A 16,610-nucleotide genomic window follows, 5' to 3' on the forward strand; every position below is an offset into this window, starting at 1 on the left:
CTCCTCCTCACCTCATTTCTCACTCTATCCAGCCTAGTAACTCCTATCATACTTCTCAGGCACCTCATCTCAGACAAAAATTCGAAGTGGGAAGATGTGAAGAGTGGTGTCCAGCAAGGCTCTGTATTGGCTCCTTTAACCCGCTAAGACCGACGGCCGAAAATTTAGCAATCTCCCAGTACCGCAATTATCATCAAAAAATCAACTCTTATGAATTACTCTGGAAAAAAATCTGCTGTTAGTAGACATGACAATGCATCATCCTACAAGTTTTTATTGCTCTACTCACCATAGTTGTCTCGGAATAATTACCGAGAGTTGGAGAAGATTGTGGTAGCGGCAACTCTCCGCCTCACTGGCGGTGGCACGCAGTGCTGGGTGGACACGATTGGCTTCACAGAATCCCGCTTTGCCCGACCTCGTGCACTAACAACAGGGGTTGTTGATGCCGTTTTTGGCACGTTTATGGTCACCACCAGATGCATAGTTGTAAATAATAGTTTCGTAAATAAGTAAATACGTAAATACGTAAAAATTCTCGCCGTGACACGATGCGCACGCCTCTCACAAAATTTTGCGGCACACTGGCTGGCGAGAGCAGTTTACTTCCTGCTAGCCTACAGTACTACCATAGGACTACGTCATGGCCAAATATAGCAGTGCTACCAATTTTAGCGCGGTTTTTATTAGCGCTGAAAGTAGCTGCCCCATTTAAGGCCTGTCGGACGTTTGCGATGCAGCCCTATTTAAGGCCTGTCGGTCTTAGCGGGTTAATGTTTGCCATATATATAAATGATATGAATGAAGGAGTAAATTGTTACATGAACTTTTTGCTGAATATGCCAAATTACTCAAGAGAGTACGAACAGAAGATTGCAGATCGCTACAAGAAGACCTAGACAAAATAAGGGAATGGAGTCAGAGATGTGAGATGAACTTCAACATTAAGAAATGTAGCATAATGGAATTTGAAAAAACAAAACTAGAGTATCGAGTCAAGATGTGTAGTATAATGGAGTTTGGAAAAAGTAAAAATAGAATATCAAGAAATTATAAAATTGGTGAAGAAGAAGTTAAAAAAGTGAACTCGGAAAGAGGCCTTGGAGTAATAATCAGCAAAGACATGACACCAGACACTCGTATCAATAAAATAGTTGGAGAAACCCACATTGATCTTCAGCTTCCTGCTTTTATATATATATATATATATATATATATATATAGAGAGAGAGAGAGAGAGGATTTGGCCATCTAATTTTTCTGTATACTTTTTTTTTTTTTCTGGAGTGAGCAATGTTATTGTTGATTTTTTGTGGTGAAGTTTCCATTCTGTTATTTTTTAAGCCATTATTCTAGTTTGTTCAAGTAAGCTGAGGCTTTTCAAGTAGGACCACATCTTGCAGGTGCCTGTTGGTGGTCCAAGTTTATATGAAAAATTAAGATGATCAGTTGACATGTTCAATGCTGAAACCATCCCACAGCTTCCCATAATGTCCATTTTAACTGAAACAGAAAAGTGTGTGGGTATATCTGTGTTGAATGATATTGATTTTTATTTGAAAAAGAAAGTTGAAACTTAGAAAAATGTGACTTGATGTAGGGTAATAGATCCTGTGATTGATTGTATTTCTATGTTAGATTACAAGGGGAATATCTGTTGAACAAGGAAGGGAGAAGCTGGAGATAGGGATGAGTGGAGAATGGATGATACTGTTATGCAAGGAAGAGAGGGATGGGGGATAGGAGGTGCTTATGTGTCAATGATATTTTGATGCAGCCCCAAGGGATTCCTTCCTGTCTTCTCTTTTTTGGCATGTGGGGACAAGGGGGTTGCTGATTAAGTGAAGCAGCCTTGCTGTGGATGTACTGTCTTGCTGCATTGTGTTTGACCCAGGGCAGTTGGCACATCCAGGGATGACCCGTTGTCCATGAGAAGCTGAGATGGGAGGGGTGGAAAGGATGGTGGGTGGGAATAGGTACGTGCCTCTGACTTTGCTAACTTCCTTATAAGGGGGAAAAAGCTCTTTGTATATAGAAAAAAATTACAAGTGCCATTTTAGCAGGAGATTCCATCAATGAAAAACTTCACCATATTGGATGCTCACTTCAATGATAATAACTACCCTGGTGATAAGGAGTGTGATTTGATTGCATGGAGGCTTGGTGTAACACGACAACACATAACAACTTGGTACAAGGTATGTGGTTGTCCCTTGTATGAGTGACATGCCTTTATCTTGTACTTTGTCGTGGAGAAATTCTGATTGTGTGTGTGAAGGAGAGACTGTAATAATAGTTTTGGTCCATGGAAATAAGTATTATTATTTCTCGTATATAGGATAGGAGATCACAGTTGATTCAGAGACTGATAGATAGTGGTGATATTGCTGGTCCTATGTATGAAGAGCTGGATGAAGAGGTGGCCAAGAGCTGTGGGAAATGCGGCAGTAGTTTCGTCTTGTTAAGGGACCTTAAGATGCACAAGCTCTTCCATGGTACCAAGAAGATGCAGGTGAGTAACTTGAAGCATTATTATTGTAATAAGGAAAATAGTAACCCAATATCAATAGTTGTTTATTCAAGCAAGATCTTTTGATTGATGAAATTTTGTAACATTTTATAGGTGTGTAGACAGTGTGGAGAAGAGTTTGGAAATCTTACGGCACTGGAAACACACCAGCTATGCCACCCAAATATGCCAGGTAGAAGCAAAGAATTTGATGAAAAGCAACAAGACTCAGAACTTGCCAAAGTACAAAATATGGTAGGTTCCTCCATAATTGCTAGAATACCTTTCATGTGTCTCAGAAGGAATGAGAGTTGGCCTTTTCCCCAAAGGGACATAATAATAGTACATACATATACCAGGGGCTTTTTTCCCCTTACAAGGGAGGTAGCCAAAATCAGAAGCATAATTCCACTTTCACCCATTTGATCGTCACCCACTCCACTCACATTCACCACCCCTCCCTCCCTCTTTTCTTGTCTCCTGGATGACAGGTCACCCCTGCATCTCACCCACTTCTCTGGGTCAGAAGCAATGCAGCAAGACACAGCTCCCCCACAGCAAGGCCTCTTTATTTAATCGGCAATGCCCCACCCCCAATAGTACTCTTTTACAGAAAAAGAGAAGATAGGTAGAAATCCCTTTGGGCTGTATCAAAATATCATTCACACATAACAGAGTTTGGGAAAGTGTGTGAAAGAAGAAAGTTGAAGATAAATGTGGGTAGAAGTAAGGTGATGAGATTTACAAGGGGTGAAAGTGGCAGCAGACTGGAAGTGAGTATTAAGGGAGAGAGACTGGAGGAAGTGGATAGTTTTAGATACTTGGGTGTGAATGTGGCAGGAATGGGTGGAGTGGAGGTGGAGGTAGAATATAGATTGCAAGAAGCGAGTAAATGCCTTGGTGGATTAAAAAGTGTAATGAGAAATGGACATTTGGGAATGGATGCTAAGAGGAGATTGTATGAAGGAGTGATTGTGCTGAGAGCACTGTACATACATATACCAAAGGCTTTTTCCCCCTTACAAGGGAGGTAGCGAAAAAGAAAAAGGCATAAAAACCATTCCCACCCATTCCATCCCTAATGTACACCACTCCCCTTTACCCTCCCTCTTATCTTGGCACCTCCTGGATGACAGGTCATCCCTGCATCTTGTCCACTGCCCTGGGTCAGAGGCAGTGTCGCAAGACACAGCACATCCACAGCAAGGCTGCTTCATTAAATCGGCAACCCCCCCACCCCAACCCCTCATGCAGAAAAAGAGAAGACAGAAATCCCTTCGGGCTGTGTCAAATTTTTCTCATACTACCCCATCCCCCCACCCATTCCACCTCATGCATCACATCATCCATATACAACCATTCTCCATTCAGCTCTGTCTTCTGTCCTCTCCTGTCCTTCCTCAACAGACATTCCCCTCTTCCCCAAAGCCCCTTTCACCCCATCCATCCATCTCATCCTAGGTCGCCCCCTTATGTTCACTCCCTCCACATCTGCCTTCCATACCTCTTTTACTAGTCTTTCTTCACTCATTCTTTCTATGTGTCCAAACCATCCCAATACTCTTTCATCAACCCTATCTCCCAACTCCCTTACCACCCCTGTTCTCCTCACCTCCTCATTTCTCACTCTATCCACCCCCATCATACTTCTCAGACACCTCATCTCAAACACTTTCAAACTCTTCTCTTCCTCTCTTATGTTCCATGTTTCTGCCCCATACAGTGCTGTTGGCACAATCACTCCTTCATACAATCTCCTCTTAGCATCCATTCCCAAATGTCTATTCCTCATTTCACTTTTTAATCCACCAAGTTATTTACTCGCCTCTCTCAATCTACATTCTACCTCCACCTCCACTCCACCCTTTCCTGCCACATTCGCACCCAAGTATTTAAAACTATCCACTTCCTCCAGTCTCTCTCCCTTAATACTCACTTCCAGTCTGCTGCCACTTTCACCTCTTGTACATCTCATCACCTTTTACCCACATTTATCTTCAACTTTATTCTTTCACACACTCTTCCAAACTCTGTCACCAACTTCTTCAATCCCTCTTCTGATCCTGCTACAAGTGCAGTGTCATCCGCAAACAACAGCTGGCTCACCTCCCACTTTTCTCCTTTTTTTTTTTTTTAACATCTCCAATCCCTGACCCACCACCCTTGCATTTACCTCTCGCACCACCCCATCCATGTCTAAGTTGAACAACCAGGGCAACATAACACATCCCTGATGAAGTCCCACCTTTACCTCGAACCACTCACTCTTCTCCATTTCTAATCCTGACATGCTCTACTACTCTTGTCAAAACTCTTGACAGCTCCTTGAAGCTTTCTTCCTGTCTTGTATATCTGCAAAAAAAAACCACGGTGCCTTCCTGTCTACCCTGTCATAAGCCTTTTCTAGATCCATAAAAGCTCAAAAAACATCCTTACCTTTTCCTATAGCTTTCTCACATATCTGTCTTACCACAAATATATGATCTACGCAACTTCTATCTGTCCTAAATCCACACTGTTCCTCGCCAACTACTCCCTCTCCTCTCCTAATCCTCTCAATCAAGATCCTCCCATAAGCTTTCTCAACTACACTTAACAAGCTAATCCCTCTGAAAATACTACACTCACACTTGTCCCCTTTTCCCTTGTAAAGTGGAAGTATACAGGCACTCCTCCAGTCCTCCGGCACACTACAGTCCTCCGGCACCCTCCAGCATACATTAAATAACCTCACCAGCCAGTCCACCATCACTGTACCTCCTTTTTTTAGACATTCTGCATGGCATCCATCCAGACCAGGTGCCTTACCTGCTCTCATCATCTTAACAACTGCCTTCATTTCATCCAAAACATTTTTTTATTACTTTATGGGGCCGAAACATGGAACATAAGAGAGGAAGAGAGAAGGAGTTTGAATGTGTTTGAGATGAGGTGTCTGAGAAGTATGATAGGGGTTACTAGGCTGGATAGAGTGAGAAATGAGGAGGTGAGGAGGAGAACGGGGTGGTAAGGGAGTTGGGAGATAGGGTGGATGAAAGATTATTGGGATGGTTTGGACACATGGAAAGAATGAGTGAAGAAAGACTAGTAAAAGAGGTATGGAAGGCAGATGTGGAGGGAGTGAACATAAGGGGGCGACCTAGGATGAGATGGATGGATGGGGTGAAAGGGGCTTTGGGGAAGAGGGGAATGTATGTTGAGGAAGGATAGAAGAGGACAGAAGACAGGGGTGAATGGAGAATGGTTGTATATGGATGGTATTGTGATCCATGAGGTGGAATGGGTGGGGGATGGAAGAGAAATGGAATACACTTAAAGAAATTTATAATGAGGGAGTGAATAAATATGTACCACAACAAAAAAAGGAAAATACATACATAAAAAGCTGGTACAACAGAAAAGGAAGTGAGGCTAAGGGTAAAAGAGACAAACCTTGGAAGAAATGGAAAAAAGACAAGAAAACAAGCAAATGGCTAATGTACATCAAACTAAGAAATGATTATGTAAAAATATGCAGAGATGAAAAGAGAAACTACGAAAAACAATATAGAAAAATGCAAGGAAGAACCCAAACTATTCCACAGGTATGTAAATGGCAAACTGAAGAATAAACAAGAAATAGAAAAGCTGCTCCAGGTTAAATACGAATATACAGAAGAACTGGAAATGGCTGAAATTATGAACCACTTCAAATCAGTATTCACAATAGAAAACTCACCTAACTGTGAGGAAATAGATATCCCCCTCAATGAAAGAAATAATTGTAACACAGAAGGAAATCAGTGACCAAATCAAAACCCTTGATGTCAGAAAATCACATGGTCCATATGGAATTGCAAATTGGATACTGAAAGAATTCATGGAGGAATTAGCAGATAAAATATACAATATAATTAAATTCTCACTTCAATAAGGAAAGGTGCCACAGGACTGGGAGAATGCAAACATTGTACCGATTTATAAGGGAGGAAACAAGGAAGATCCATCAAATTACAGACTGGTCTCCCTGACAAGCACAGTAGCAAAAATTTGTGAAAAGGTCATCAAAAATAAATGAGTTAAATATTTGGAAGAAAAAAACTATATTGAATCCAGATCAATTTGGATTCAGACAAGGAAGATCATGTACAACAAACTTGATCTGCTTCTACTCAAGATTAATAGATATAATACAAGAGAGAGATGGTTGGGCAGACTTTGCCTTTCTGGACCTACAAAAGGCATTTGATAAGGTACCACACAAGAAACTAATAAGGAAAATGAGTCAATAGGTGGCATCAGAGGAAAATTATTGGAATGGATGAAAGACTTCCTGACTGGGAGGAAAATGAGAGTAGTAATTAGAGATAAATTCTCGAATTGGGAAGAAATGATAAGTGGTGTTCTGCAGGGATCAGTACTGGCCCTGATCATGTTTGCCATATACAGAAATGACATGGACGAAGGAGTAGAATGATATATGAATTTCTTTGCAGACGATGCAAAAATACTAAAGAAAGTAAGAATGGAGGAGGATTGCAACTCATTACAACAAGACTTGGACAAGATCTGGAAATTGACTCAAAAGTGAGAAGTGAAATTCAATATCAAGAAATGTAGTATAATGGAATTTCGAAAAAGTACAAACAGGATATCGAAAGATTACAAAATTGGTGAAGAGGTCCAAAAAGTAAACTCGGAAAAAGACCTTGGAGTGATGATCAGCAAAGACATGACACCGGACAAACATATTAATAAAATAGTCAGAGAAACCTACAATTTATTGAGATCAATAAAAGTGGCATTTGTCTATTTGGATGAGGAAATGATAAAAAAAAAATTGTAACTACACTAATAAGACCAAAACTCAAGTATGCAGCAACACTATGGATACCCAGTAATTAGAAAGAATACAAAGAGCAACAATAAAACTGGCACCAACTCTTTCCAAAATGACATATGAACAAAGACTGTCCAAATTAGGATTACCAACTCTGGAACAAAGAAGGGAAAGAGGAGACCTAATATCAATAGAATTATGAAAGGAATGGAAATCTTAGAGAATGATTTATTGAAATGGGACAATGGAAAAACAAAAGGACACGAAAAGAAATTCAAAAAAGATAATTACAGAAAAGATCTGAAAAAAAAATAGCTTCCTACACAGAGTGATATACCTGGAACAAATTATACAAAGATACAGTATATGCAAACACTATTCAAGATTTTAAGAAAAAACTTGATGCTGAAAGATACAAAGACGGGTCACCACAAGCATAGCTCCCTTCCTGTTTAATACAAGTAGGTAAATACAAAAATCTGATCTACACAACCTCTACCTGTCCTAAACCTACATGGTTCCTCACCAATTACTCCCTCAGTCTGTTCCTCTCTTAATCCTCTCAATCAAGACCCTCCCATATGTCTTTCCAACTACACTTAACAAGCTAATCCCTCTGAAACTACTACACTCACACTTGTTCCCTTTTCCCTTGTAAAGTGGAAGTATACAGGCACTCCTCCAGTCCTCCAGCACTTTACCCTCTCTTAAACATTAAATAACCTCACCAGCCAGTCCATTACTGTACCTCCTTTCTGCAGACATTCTGCATGACATCTGTCCAGACCAGGTGCCTTACCTGCTCTCATCATCTTAACAACTACCTTTACTTCCTCATTCCTTATTTCTCCTCCATTTTCCTCACTCATCACAGTCATTTTCTTAGCACTTCCCACTGCAACTACCTTTCCCTCCCTATCCTCCTTCACATTTAGCAATGCCCTAAAATACTCTGCCCATCTTCCTCTTACTGCCTTCTCTTCTGTTATCATCTCTCCATCTGCACCTTTTACCTTTTCTTCTCTATGTGATTCACCTCCTCTTCCTCTCTTAATTTCCTTCCAAAACATCTTTTTATTACTTTCAAAATTTTCTGTCATACTCTTACCCCACTTCACATCTGCTCTCCTCTTTGCCTCCTTTATCTTATGCTTTACTTCTCTTTTCTTTGTCCCTCTCATATGATTCCCTCATTCTATTTTGTAACCAATATGTGAAAGCTCGCATCTTCTCTTCTACAACCTTCTTTGCTTCCTCATCCCACCACTCACTACCCTTCCTTCTATTTCCTCCCATCCTCCTTGTTCCACATACCATCTTTGCACACCTTGTGACTCCCTCCTTGAACCATCCTCATTCCTCCTCCACTCCTAGTTCTACTCTATCCTTCACTCCCCCCCCCCCACTCCTCTGTCAGCCTCTTCCTGTACTCCTTTTCTTTCTCATTTAAGCAGTTCACTCTAAGCACCTCCCTACCTTTTGTCCTTTTCCTCTTTCTCCATCTATCCCTACTCTCAATTTACCTTCCACCAGAAAATGATCTGATATTCCCCCACTGTCTCCCCTTAGCACATGTACATCCTTAACTCTTCCAATTATACTCCTATCTACCACTACATAGTCCATTAATGCTCTATCTACCACCCTTCCATCCACCCTCTCCCATGTGTACTTATGCTTGACTTTCTTCCTAATCATTGTATTTGCTATTGTCAACTCTCTTTCTTGACACATCTCCACCTTCAACTCTCCATTATGATTCTTTTCAGGAACTCCACATTTCCCAGCCACTCCATTTATTTGTTCATTTCCTACCCTAGCATTAAGGTCTCCCAATACTACTACATTGATGTTTTTCCCTAATCCCTCTATGCACTCGTTTAAATCTATCCAAAAAGCCTTCCTTCTGCACTCTTCTCGTTACCAGGCCCATATGCACATACAAAAACCCACATCTCCTTTCCCTGTTTCACCTTCATCCACTTTAACCTTGAAGAAACCTTCCACTCCACTACACATTTACCTATCTCTTTACTTACTAGTATAGCCACCCCTTCTCTCACTTGTCCTCTCTTCACTTCTGAGAACCTCCCAACTACACTCCCAAACTCGCACTCACCTCTCCCTCTCATCTTAGCTACACTCAAAGCCAACACATCCATCTTTCTTCTCACAAACATACTGCCTATCTCTTCCCTTTTACTCTCATCTGTACTACATCCACGCATATTAAAAGACCCAAACCTTAGGATACTGGTTGGAAAACTCCCAGACCCTCTTATGCCTTTACTTTTTTTTAGGAATGTCCCCTGTGGGGCTACAGGGAGAAGGATGCCTAGTCCCACAACCAAACCCATTTTTCTCGCCTCTTACGATTCAAGTGGGAATTCTTGGTGGCAGCATTCTGTCCCCCACCACAGGGTAGGCAAAAAAAGGAATGAATATTCAGAGAAATGGTACAGGAGAGCAACAAGGGGTTGGGAGACAGCATAATGGAGGGACAGTCACAGTATAATAAAAGTGTCATCATCTCTCTGTGAACAGAGTCCTCTATCACAGACAAAATGATGTGTGGCTCTGGTCCATAGGGGCACCCCATATAGACCCTAAAGTATCAACTGCATGCTACTTTGCCACAACAACATGCAGCCAATACCCCCGACCAATAAAGCTGGTGTTTATCGGATTCCATGCTTGGGATGTGAAAAGTCCTATATTGGGGGAACGTCACTAGATCTAAAAATCCTGATATGAGAACATCAATATGATGTCTGCCATGATGTCACCACCAATGCGTGTGTTGTACACAGGAACAGTAGCAACCACTTGATGGACTGGGAAAATGCAGAACTTCTAGAACATGAACCTGACATGATCCACAGAAAATGTTTGGAAGCAGCCATCATACAAGGAACCAACACAAGAGAACAAAACAGGGGCACATTCAATATCTCACCCCACCTAATTCCTTCAATACCCATTGTAATGTCCTTCACCCAGCCAGTTGTTCCATCTTATCCCTAATATTTCCTGTTCCCAGACATTTGGTCCACCTTCTCCTTAACCTCTCCTAATATTCAGTGACCACCTCCCCCTGCCTCCCTCTCTCCCTCCTTCCCTCCCTCCCCCCATTCCCCCAGTACTTCTTGTTTAATCATGTACTACAACAGTTCTTCTTTGTTTATTGTAACAAGTCTATGATATTTCTGAGTTCCCTGAACAGCCACACTGTCATGGAATTGATGCTCCAACCATTGTTCTGCATCTTTCAAATGAGATGAGGTTACAAAGAAAGTTTTATTGTCTTGCTCAAGTGTTCTTTGCAGAATTGAAACATGTTTTCTGGTGTAAAAATTTGCTTCTATAGTTCTCTGCAAACTGGCACAAGCAGTAGCTCTCTTCACTGTTCTGCCAATCCTATCACATGCATTTTTGTCATGAGATATACCAACAAAATGCCATTCACAAGACAAACCAAAATCCTCTTCTTGGTAACAGATTTGTGAAGTTGTGTTTTTCTTGGTAACAGAGATTTGTGAAGTTGTGTTTTTCTTGGTAACAGAGATTTGTGAAGTTGTGTTTGTTCTTATATTGGCCAGCACATCCATGCAAAAAATAGTACACCTACAGTTGTGGGCATCTGAGTTTGACATGGTCCATAAGCTGTTTTATAAATGAGTAAACCATCATATTGTTGTGTTTCAGTGATGGAGATAAGAAACAGATGCTGAAATGGTTAAGTGGTCTTCAGATTTACCTAGTTGTATTTTATGGGAGAAGAGCTATGCTTGTAGAGACCAGCAGTTGTATCTTTCTGCATCCATTTCCTCCTTAAAGTCATGTATAGTTTTAGCACACTGTGTTTTCTCTTTCAATTTATTCCATGTGTGGAAAGCTATTCTTTTTCAGATCTCTTCTGTAACTGTCCTTAAGTTTGCTATTCCGTCTAGCCCATGTGACTTTCTGACTTCGAGTTTCCTTATTTGATCCCTTCTTTCTGTGTCACCATTATTTCTTTCATTTTTGGGGATCCTTCCTGGTGACTATCATCCCACAATTGTGAGCTTTCAATTGTAAAAACAGACTTAAAGTGTCTGGTCATTACTTCAGCCATTTCTACATCTGTGTATTCTTGATTTCCTTCATGCAGTTTCACTATTTCATGTTTGTCTTTTAGTTTGTCATTTACATATCTGTAAAATAGTTTAGGTTGATCTTTGCATTTTGCTATTATATCTTTTTCATAGTTTCTTTTTTCCTCTCTTCATATGTCTACGTATTCATTTCTCAGTTTGATGTATGTTTGCCATTTAATCTCTTTTTTGTCTCTTTTCCATCTTTTCCAAGCTTTGTCTCTTCTATCTTTAGCATCGCTACACTTTTTATTATACCAGCACTTTATGTACTCCCTTTTCTGTTTCTGCTTAGGCACATATTTCTGTTCCCTCTTAATTTACTTCTTTGAAAATGTTCCATTTCTCTTCCATCTTTGTTTCATCATTTTCAAATTTTTCCCAACTAGCATTTTGATTTTTTTTTCCAAGTTTTACAAAATCAGTCTTGTTGTACATCAATCTTCCTTCTCTATGTTTCTCGTTCCTTCTTACCACACTTTGTTCCTTAAGTTCAGTCTCTATTAGTATGTGGTCACTCTTTCCAATTGGTGTTTTATAGTTTATTTCTTCCATTATTTCTGGTTCATAGGTGAATATCAAATCTAGTCTCAATGGTTCTTCATTTTGTCTAAATCTAGTATATTCTTAACCCATTGTGTCAATGTGTAATCTATGGTCATATCCAGTAGGACATTGCTCCAGAGTTCATCTCTACCTCCCATTGTCAATTCTTCCCAATTTATTTCCTTTGCATTAGAGTCACCCATAATTACTATATTTTCTCCATATTTCTGTGTCTCGGTTAATTCATTCTTTGTGTCCTCTAGTAATTTTGAGTGTTTGCTGTCAGTCCAAGTCTTAGATTTTGGTGGCACATATACAACTATAAACCTTCAACTTTTCATACTGCTGTTTTCAATTTTAACTGTGATTAATTCCACATTATCTTTTCCTTCTGTTGCCTTTATTACGTCTAGGTCTTTTCTAGTCAATATCATGACTCCTCCCCCCTGTTTGTCCATCCTATTTTTTGAACATAGGTTGTATAAACCTTGTCCCACGATACTTGATTGTATTGGACCTTTCAGTTTTGTCTCTGCAATTCCCTGTATGTCAGGTTTCTCTATTGAGAGATAATCATTCAATTAATTTAATCCTGAAATCATACTGTCCATATTTGTATATGCCACTTTTAATTTTTTCTTCTCTTCTCTTTTTTGGTTTAAGTTTCCATTTTTCTGATGTACCATTTTCTGTCTCAGATCCAGCACTCAAAAAAAAAAAAAAAAAAAAATCTCTCTATTCTTTTCTCATTTTTTTTTCCTTGGCTTCACTTCTCAGTTCCCTATCTTTCTCAAATTCAGTTGTATTTACCTATGATAGATGACAAAAGGGTGGATTGTACATTGTGAGTTGTCCCAGTGAAATTCCTGAGCATCATCTTGTACAATGAAAATAATTTTCTGAGAAATCACCTACTATAACTGCTTCATTCTGAGGTGGTAGTGTTTCTTTCAACTGTTTTAAGTACTGTGATTGCTGCTGTGCAACAAAATGATGACAAACCATGCAGGATATTTTGCTTAGTGATGAAGTGGCTCCACTTTGTCTACCATTGTACAACAGTCAACAGTCTCCCATCGCTTGTAAGATGTTCATTTGGAGCTGATTTAACACTGTCAAACAACTCAAGAAAATTCAGAACACCTCTTGGGCAGTCTTTGCAAATTTGCATCATGCAAGCTTCTTTTTCTGTATTCCAGACACTATAATCCATAATATCTTTGTATGAGACTTTTTTCTCCCAATGCACCTAACTGTAATTTTGGGTTTTGATGATTTGTACAGACACAAAGAGTATGAGTCCCATCACTACTAGCAAGCACACAATATGATAGCCGTAATTTAGCAAATGCGGAGAATCCTATTTTAGGATTCTTTTTATAATTTTTATATAGTTCAAATATATCTCTTAAATTCTCAAGAACCAGCCGCTTTTGCACCTTAATTGCACCTTCACCACTGGTGTTTTTCATGTAATCCTTTAGGCCAGGACACATACGACTAACCTCATCTGACTCATAGAATCTTCTAACTAAATCTTTGTGCACTTCTGATACCCCATTTCCTTTGCTTATGATTGGAATCTGCTTTTTCTCACCATATATGTGGTAGTTTGAAAAAACTTGTAGTTTCTTTAAGTGTATGGGGAGAGTCAATATTTGTAGTTTGTGATTATGACATTTGCTATCCAGGAATGCCAGTTTCAGTTCATTCATTACTGTTTGTAGATGATTCTCAGATTTTGTTTCAGGTTTTGAAGCCTCATTTTCTACCTCATGATTAATATGAACACCATAACGGATCTATAGGCTCTCCTACAAACAATTTTTTTTGCATCTGATAGCTTACCACGAGCTTTGTGCTTCTTCTGGCACAGTGATTTAATTGTTTAGCATTTCTAAAAATAAATGGATAACTTGTAAGGCATAATTAGAGGAAATGAATATTCCTTATGAGTTATCCATTTATTTTTAGAAATGCTAAACAAATGCATACATTACTATGAAAAAATTGCTAATTAAACAAAAATGTCATTGAAATAAAAATATCTAGCGATTAAGAATGTGAAGTGATTTAGATTTATTTTTATATAAAGAGATATACCAAATAGATCACACAAACCTAGATAATTATCTTGCTACTCACTTTTTTTTACTGGTGTTTGGTCAAGAAACGCTAGAACTGGTTCAATTGAAGTTGAAGGATTTTCTTCAACCGAGTATTCACTGTACAGATTGCGATTTGAAGATACTGTCACTCGAATCAATGTTTGAAAATGATTCAAATAAATGTTGCTCAGTCTCAGTGTTTTCAGTAGTTGTAAGTATCATGGGGTTATTCATTATTAGTGTCCAGCAGCTTACACACAACAATGAGGTTTTTTTTTTCTTCCAATAAGCACATCAGTCACTTTTCTAGGATTGATTGTTATGCACTTATGTTTTTTAGTAGGGTCTTGGCAGTATTTCAAATGCCAAACCATTGTATTTTGCTGAAAAGGCCTAATAGCCAAGATGTAGATATCACTTAAGTAATTTCTATAAATCTGTAAATAAAAAATATACAATAAGATGACACATTTTAGAATACAGTTATAGACTATATTTTAATTCTTGAGGCTCATTAGAAAACTATAACAACCAACCACACACTTCTGGCTGAACCTGTACTAATTTGTAGATCAAAATACAATTATCTCTGTTGATTCTGTACAAGTAGCAACATGTTGCAAAAATTGCCAGATCATTCGGCACTCTTAGAATTGACAAACCATTTGTAAATACATGGTGTTCAAGTATAAGTTAATTACATGAAAATTACCAAGATAAACAACCTTGATATGGCTGTTTATAATAGCCTAGGAATGTGCTTTTATTTTATTTTTTATTAAAATAAAGGTAATTGATTAGATTAGGAGTTTAAGTGTGAAAAATATGCACATTTGATGGACAACATATAAATATGGTACTCACTTATGTGTTAATTATATGAAAAATGCTAGTGTAATTTTTTTTTTTTTTTTTTTACTGATTCTAATAGCCAAAGCTTATGGCTTAATTTTTTCATATATATATATATTATATATATATATATATGATTAAGCTTTGCAGCAGCTTCTGCATTCATGAGTTTCTTGCTGACATGTACAACTTTTCTAATACTTTAATGTTGAATATCGTTGAGTTGTCTTATTATGTGTCCAAACTTCATTTGGAATAGATGTAAAGACAATACTAGCTTCTTAATTTTACTTGTAGAGCTTTCGCCTAACTTTAGGCATCTTCAGTACAAACTGAGTACAAAGAGTAAAGGTGACAATATATACAAAAACATATGGAACATTAGGAGAGATGGGGATTCGGACAGTCACTCAGGAGACAGGATCCGAAGCTCCACCCACTAGGTGAACAGTGAACCTATGCCTGCGATCTATATACTTAGAAGTAGGAATGATAAATTGGTCAGGATTTTGTTTGTTCATGTCGCAGTGTTGTCCGCAAACAACAGTGGGAGGTGAGCCAGCTGTTGTTTGCGGACGACACTGCGCTTGTGGCAGGATCGGAGGAGGGATTGAGGAAGTTGGTGGCAGAGTTTGGGAGAGTATGTGATAGAAGAAAGCTAAAGATAAATGTGGGTAAAAGTAAGGTGATGAGATGTACAAGGGGTGAAAGTGGCAGTAGACTGGAAGTGAGCATTAAGGGAGAGCGACTGGAGGAAGTGGATAGTTTTAGATACTTGGATGAAAATGTGGCAGGAAAAGGTGGAGTGAAGGTGGAGGTAGAATGTAGATTGAGAGAAGAGAGTAAATGCCTTGGTGGATTGAAGAGTGTAATGAGGAATAGACATTTGGGAATGGATGCTAAGAGGAGACTGTATGAAGGAGTGATTGTGCCAACAGTACTGTATGGGGCAGAAACATGGAACATAAGAGAGGAAGAGAGAAGGAGTTTGAATGTGTTTGAGATGAGGTGTCTGAGAAGTATGATGTGGGTTACTAGGCTAGATAGAGTGAGAAATGAGGAGGTGAGGAGGAGAACAGGGGTGGAAAAGGAGCTGGGAGATAGGGTTGATGAAAGAATATTAGGATGGTTTGGACACATGGAAAGAATGAGTGAAGAAAGACTAGTAAAAGAGGTGTGGAAGGCAGTTGTGGAGGGAGTGAACATGAGGGGACGTCCTAGGATGAGGTGGATGGATGGGGTGAAGGGGGCTTTGGGGAAGAGGGGAATGTCTGTTGAGGAAGGACGGGAGAGGACAGAAGACGGGTGAATGGAGAATGGTTGTATATGGATGATGATGTGATAGCATGAGGTGGAATGGGTGGGTGGATGGGGGGTGAGGTAGTATGTGTGAGCAAAATTTTGACGCAGCCCGAAGGGATTTCTCCCCGTCCTCTCATTTTATGCAATGGGGGGACGGAGAGGGGGGGTCGCCGATTTAATGAAGCGGCCTTGCTGTGGATGTGCTGTGTCTTGTGACACTGCTTCTGATCCAGGGCAGTGGACAAGGTGCAGGGATGACCCGTCATTCAGGAGGTGCTAAGATAAGAGGGAGGGTGGAGGGGTGTGGAGTGTATTAAGGGATGGAATGGATGGAAATGATT

At 39.4% G+C, this 16,610-nt stretch overlaps 1 protein-coding gene across 15 annotated transcripts in view; it reads left to right on the forward strand.

Moving 5' to 3' along the window:
* LOC143032483 (uncharacterized) overlaps nt 1–16,610 on the forward strand; it is a 111,533-nt gene that overhangs the window by 80,750 nt on the left and 14,173 nt on the right. For 11 of the 15 annotated variants that reach the window (XR_012967113.1, XR_012967114.1, XM_076197344.1 and 8 more), the window contains 3 exons: nt 2,061–2,198; nt 2,339–2,512; nt 2,624–2,764. The exons of 1 other annotated variant lie outside the window; for it this stretch is intronic. Coding sequence is in view for 12 of the 14 variants with exons in the window: in XM_076197344.1 (XP_076053459.1) it covers nt 2,061–2,198; nt 2,339–2,512; nt 2,624–2,764 (453 nt within the window). In the remaining 2 variants the exon portion in view is untranslated. Of the gene's footprint in view, nt 1–2,060; nt 2,199–2,338; nt 2,513–2,623; nt 2,765–11,033; nt 11,053–16,610 lie in introns of those variants that run through there. 3 more of the 15 variants (XM_076197347.1, XM_076197341.1, XM_076197343.1) reach the window with 3 other exon arrangements.

The sequence above is a fragment of the Oratosquilla oratoria genome, chromosome 13, assembly GCF_046742065.1.
Source record: "Oratosquilla oratoria isolate Oo_2021 chromosome 13, ASM4674206v1, whole genome shotgun sequence".
In the NCBI taxonomy this organism is placed as follows: Eukaryota; Metazoa; Arthropoda; class Malacostraca; order Stomatopoda; family Squillidae; genus Oratosquilla; species Oratosquilla oratoria.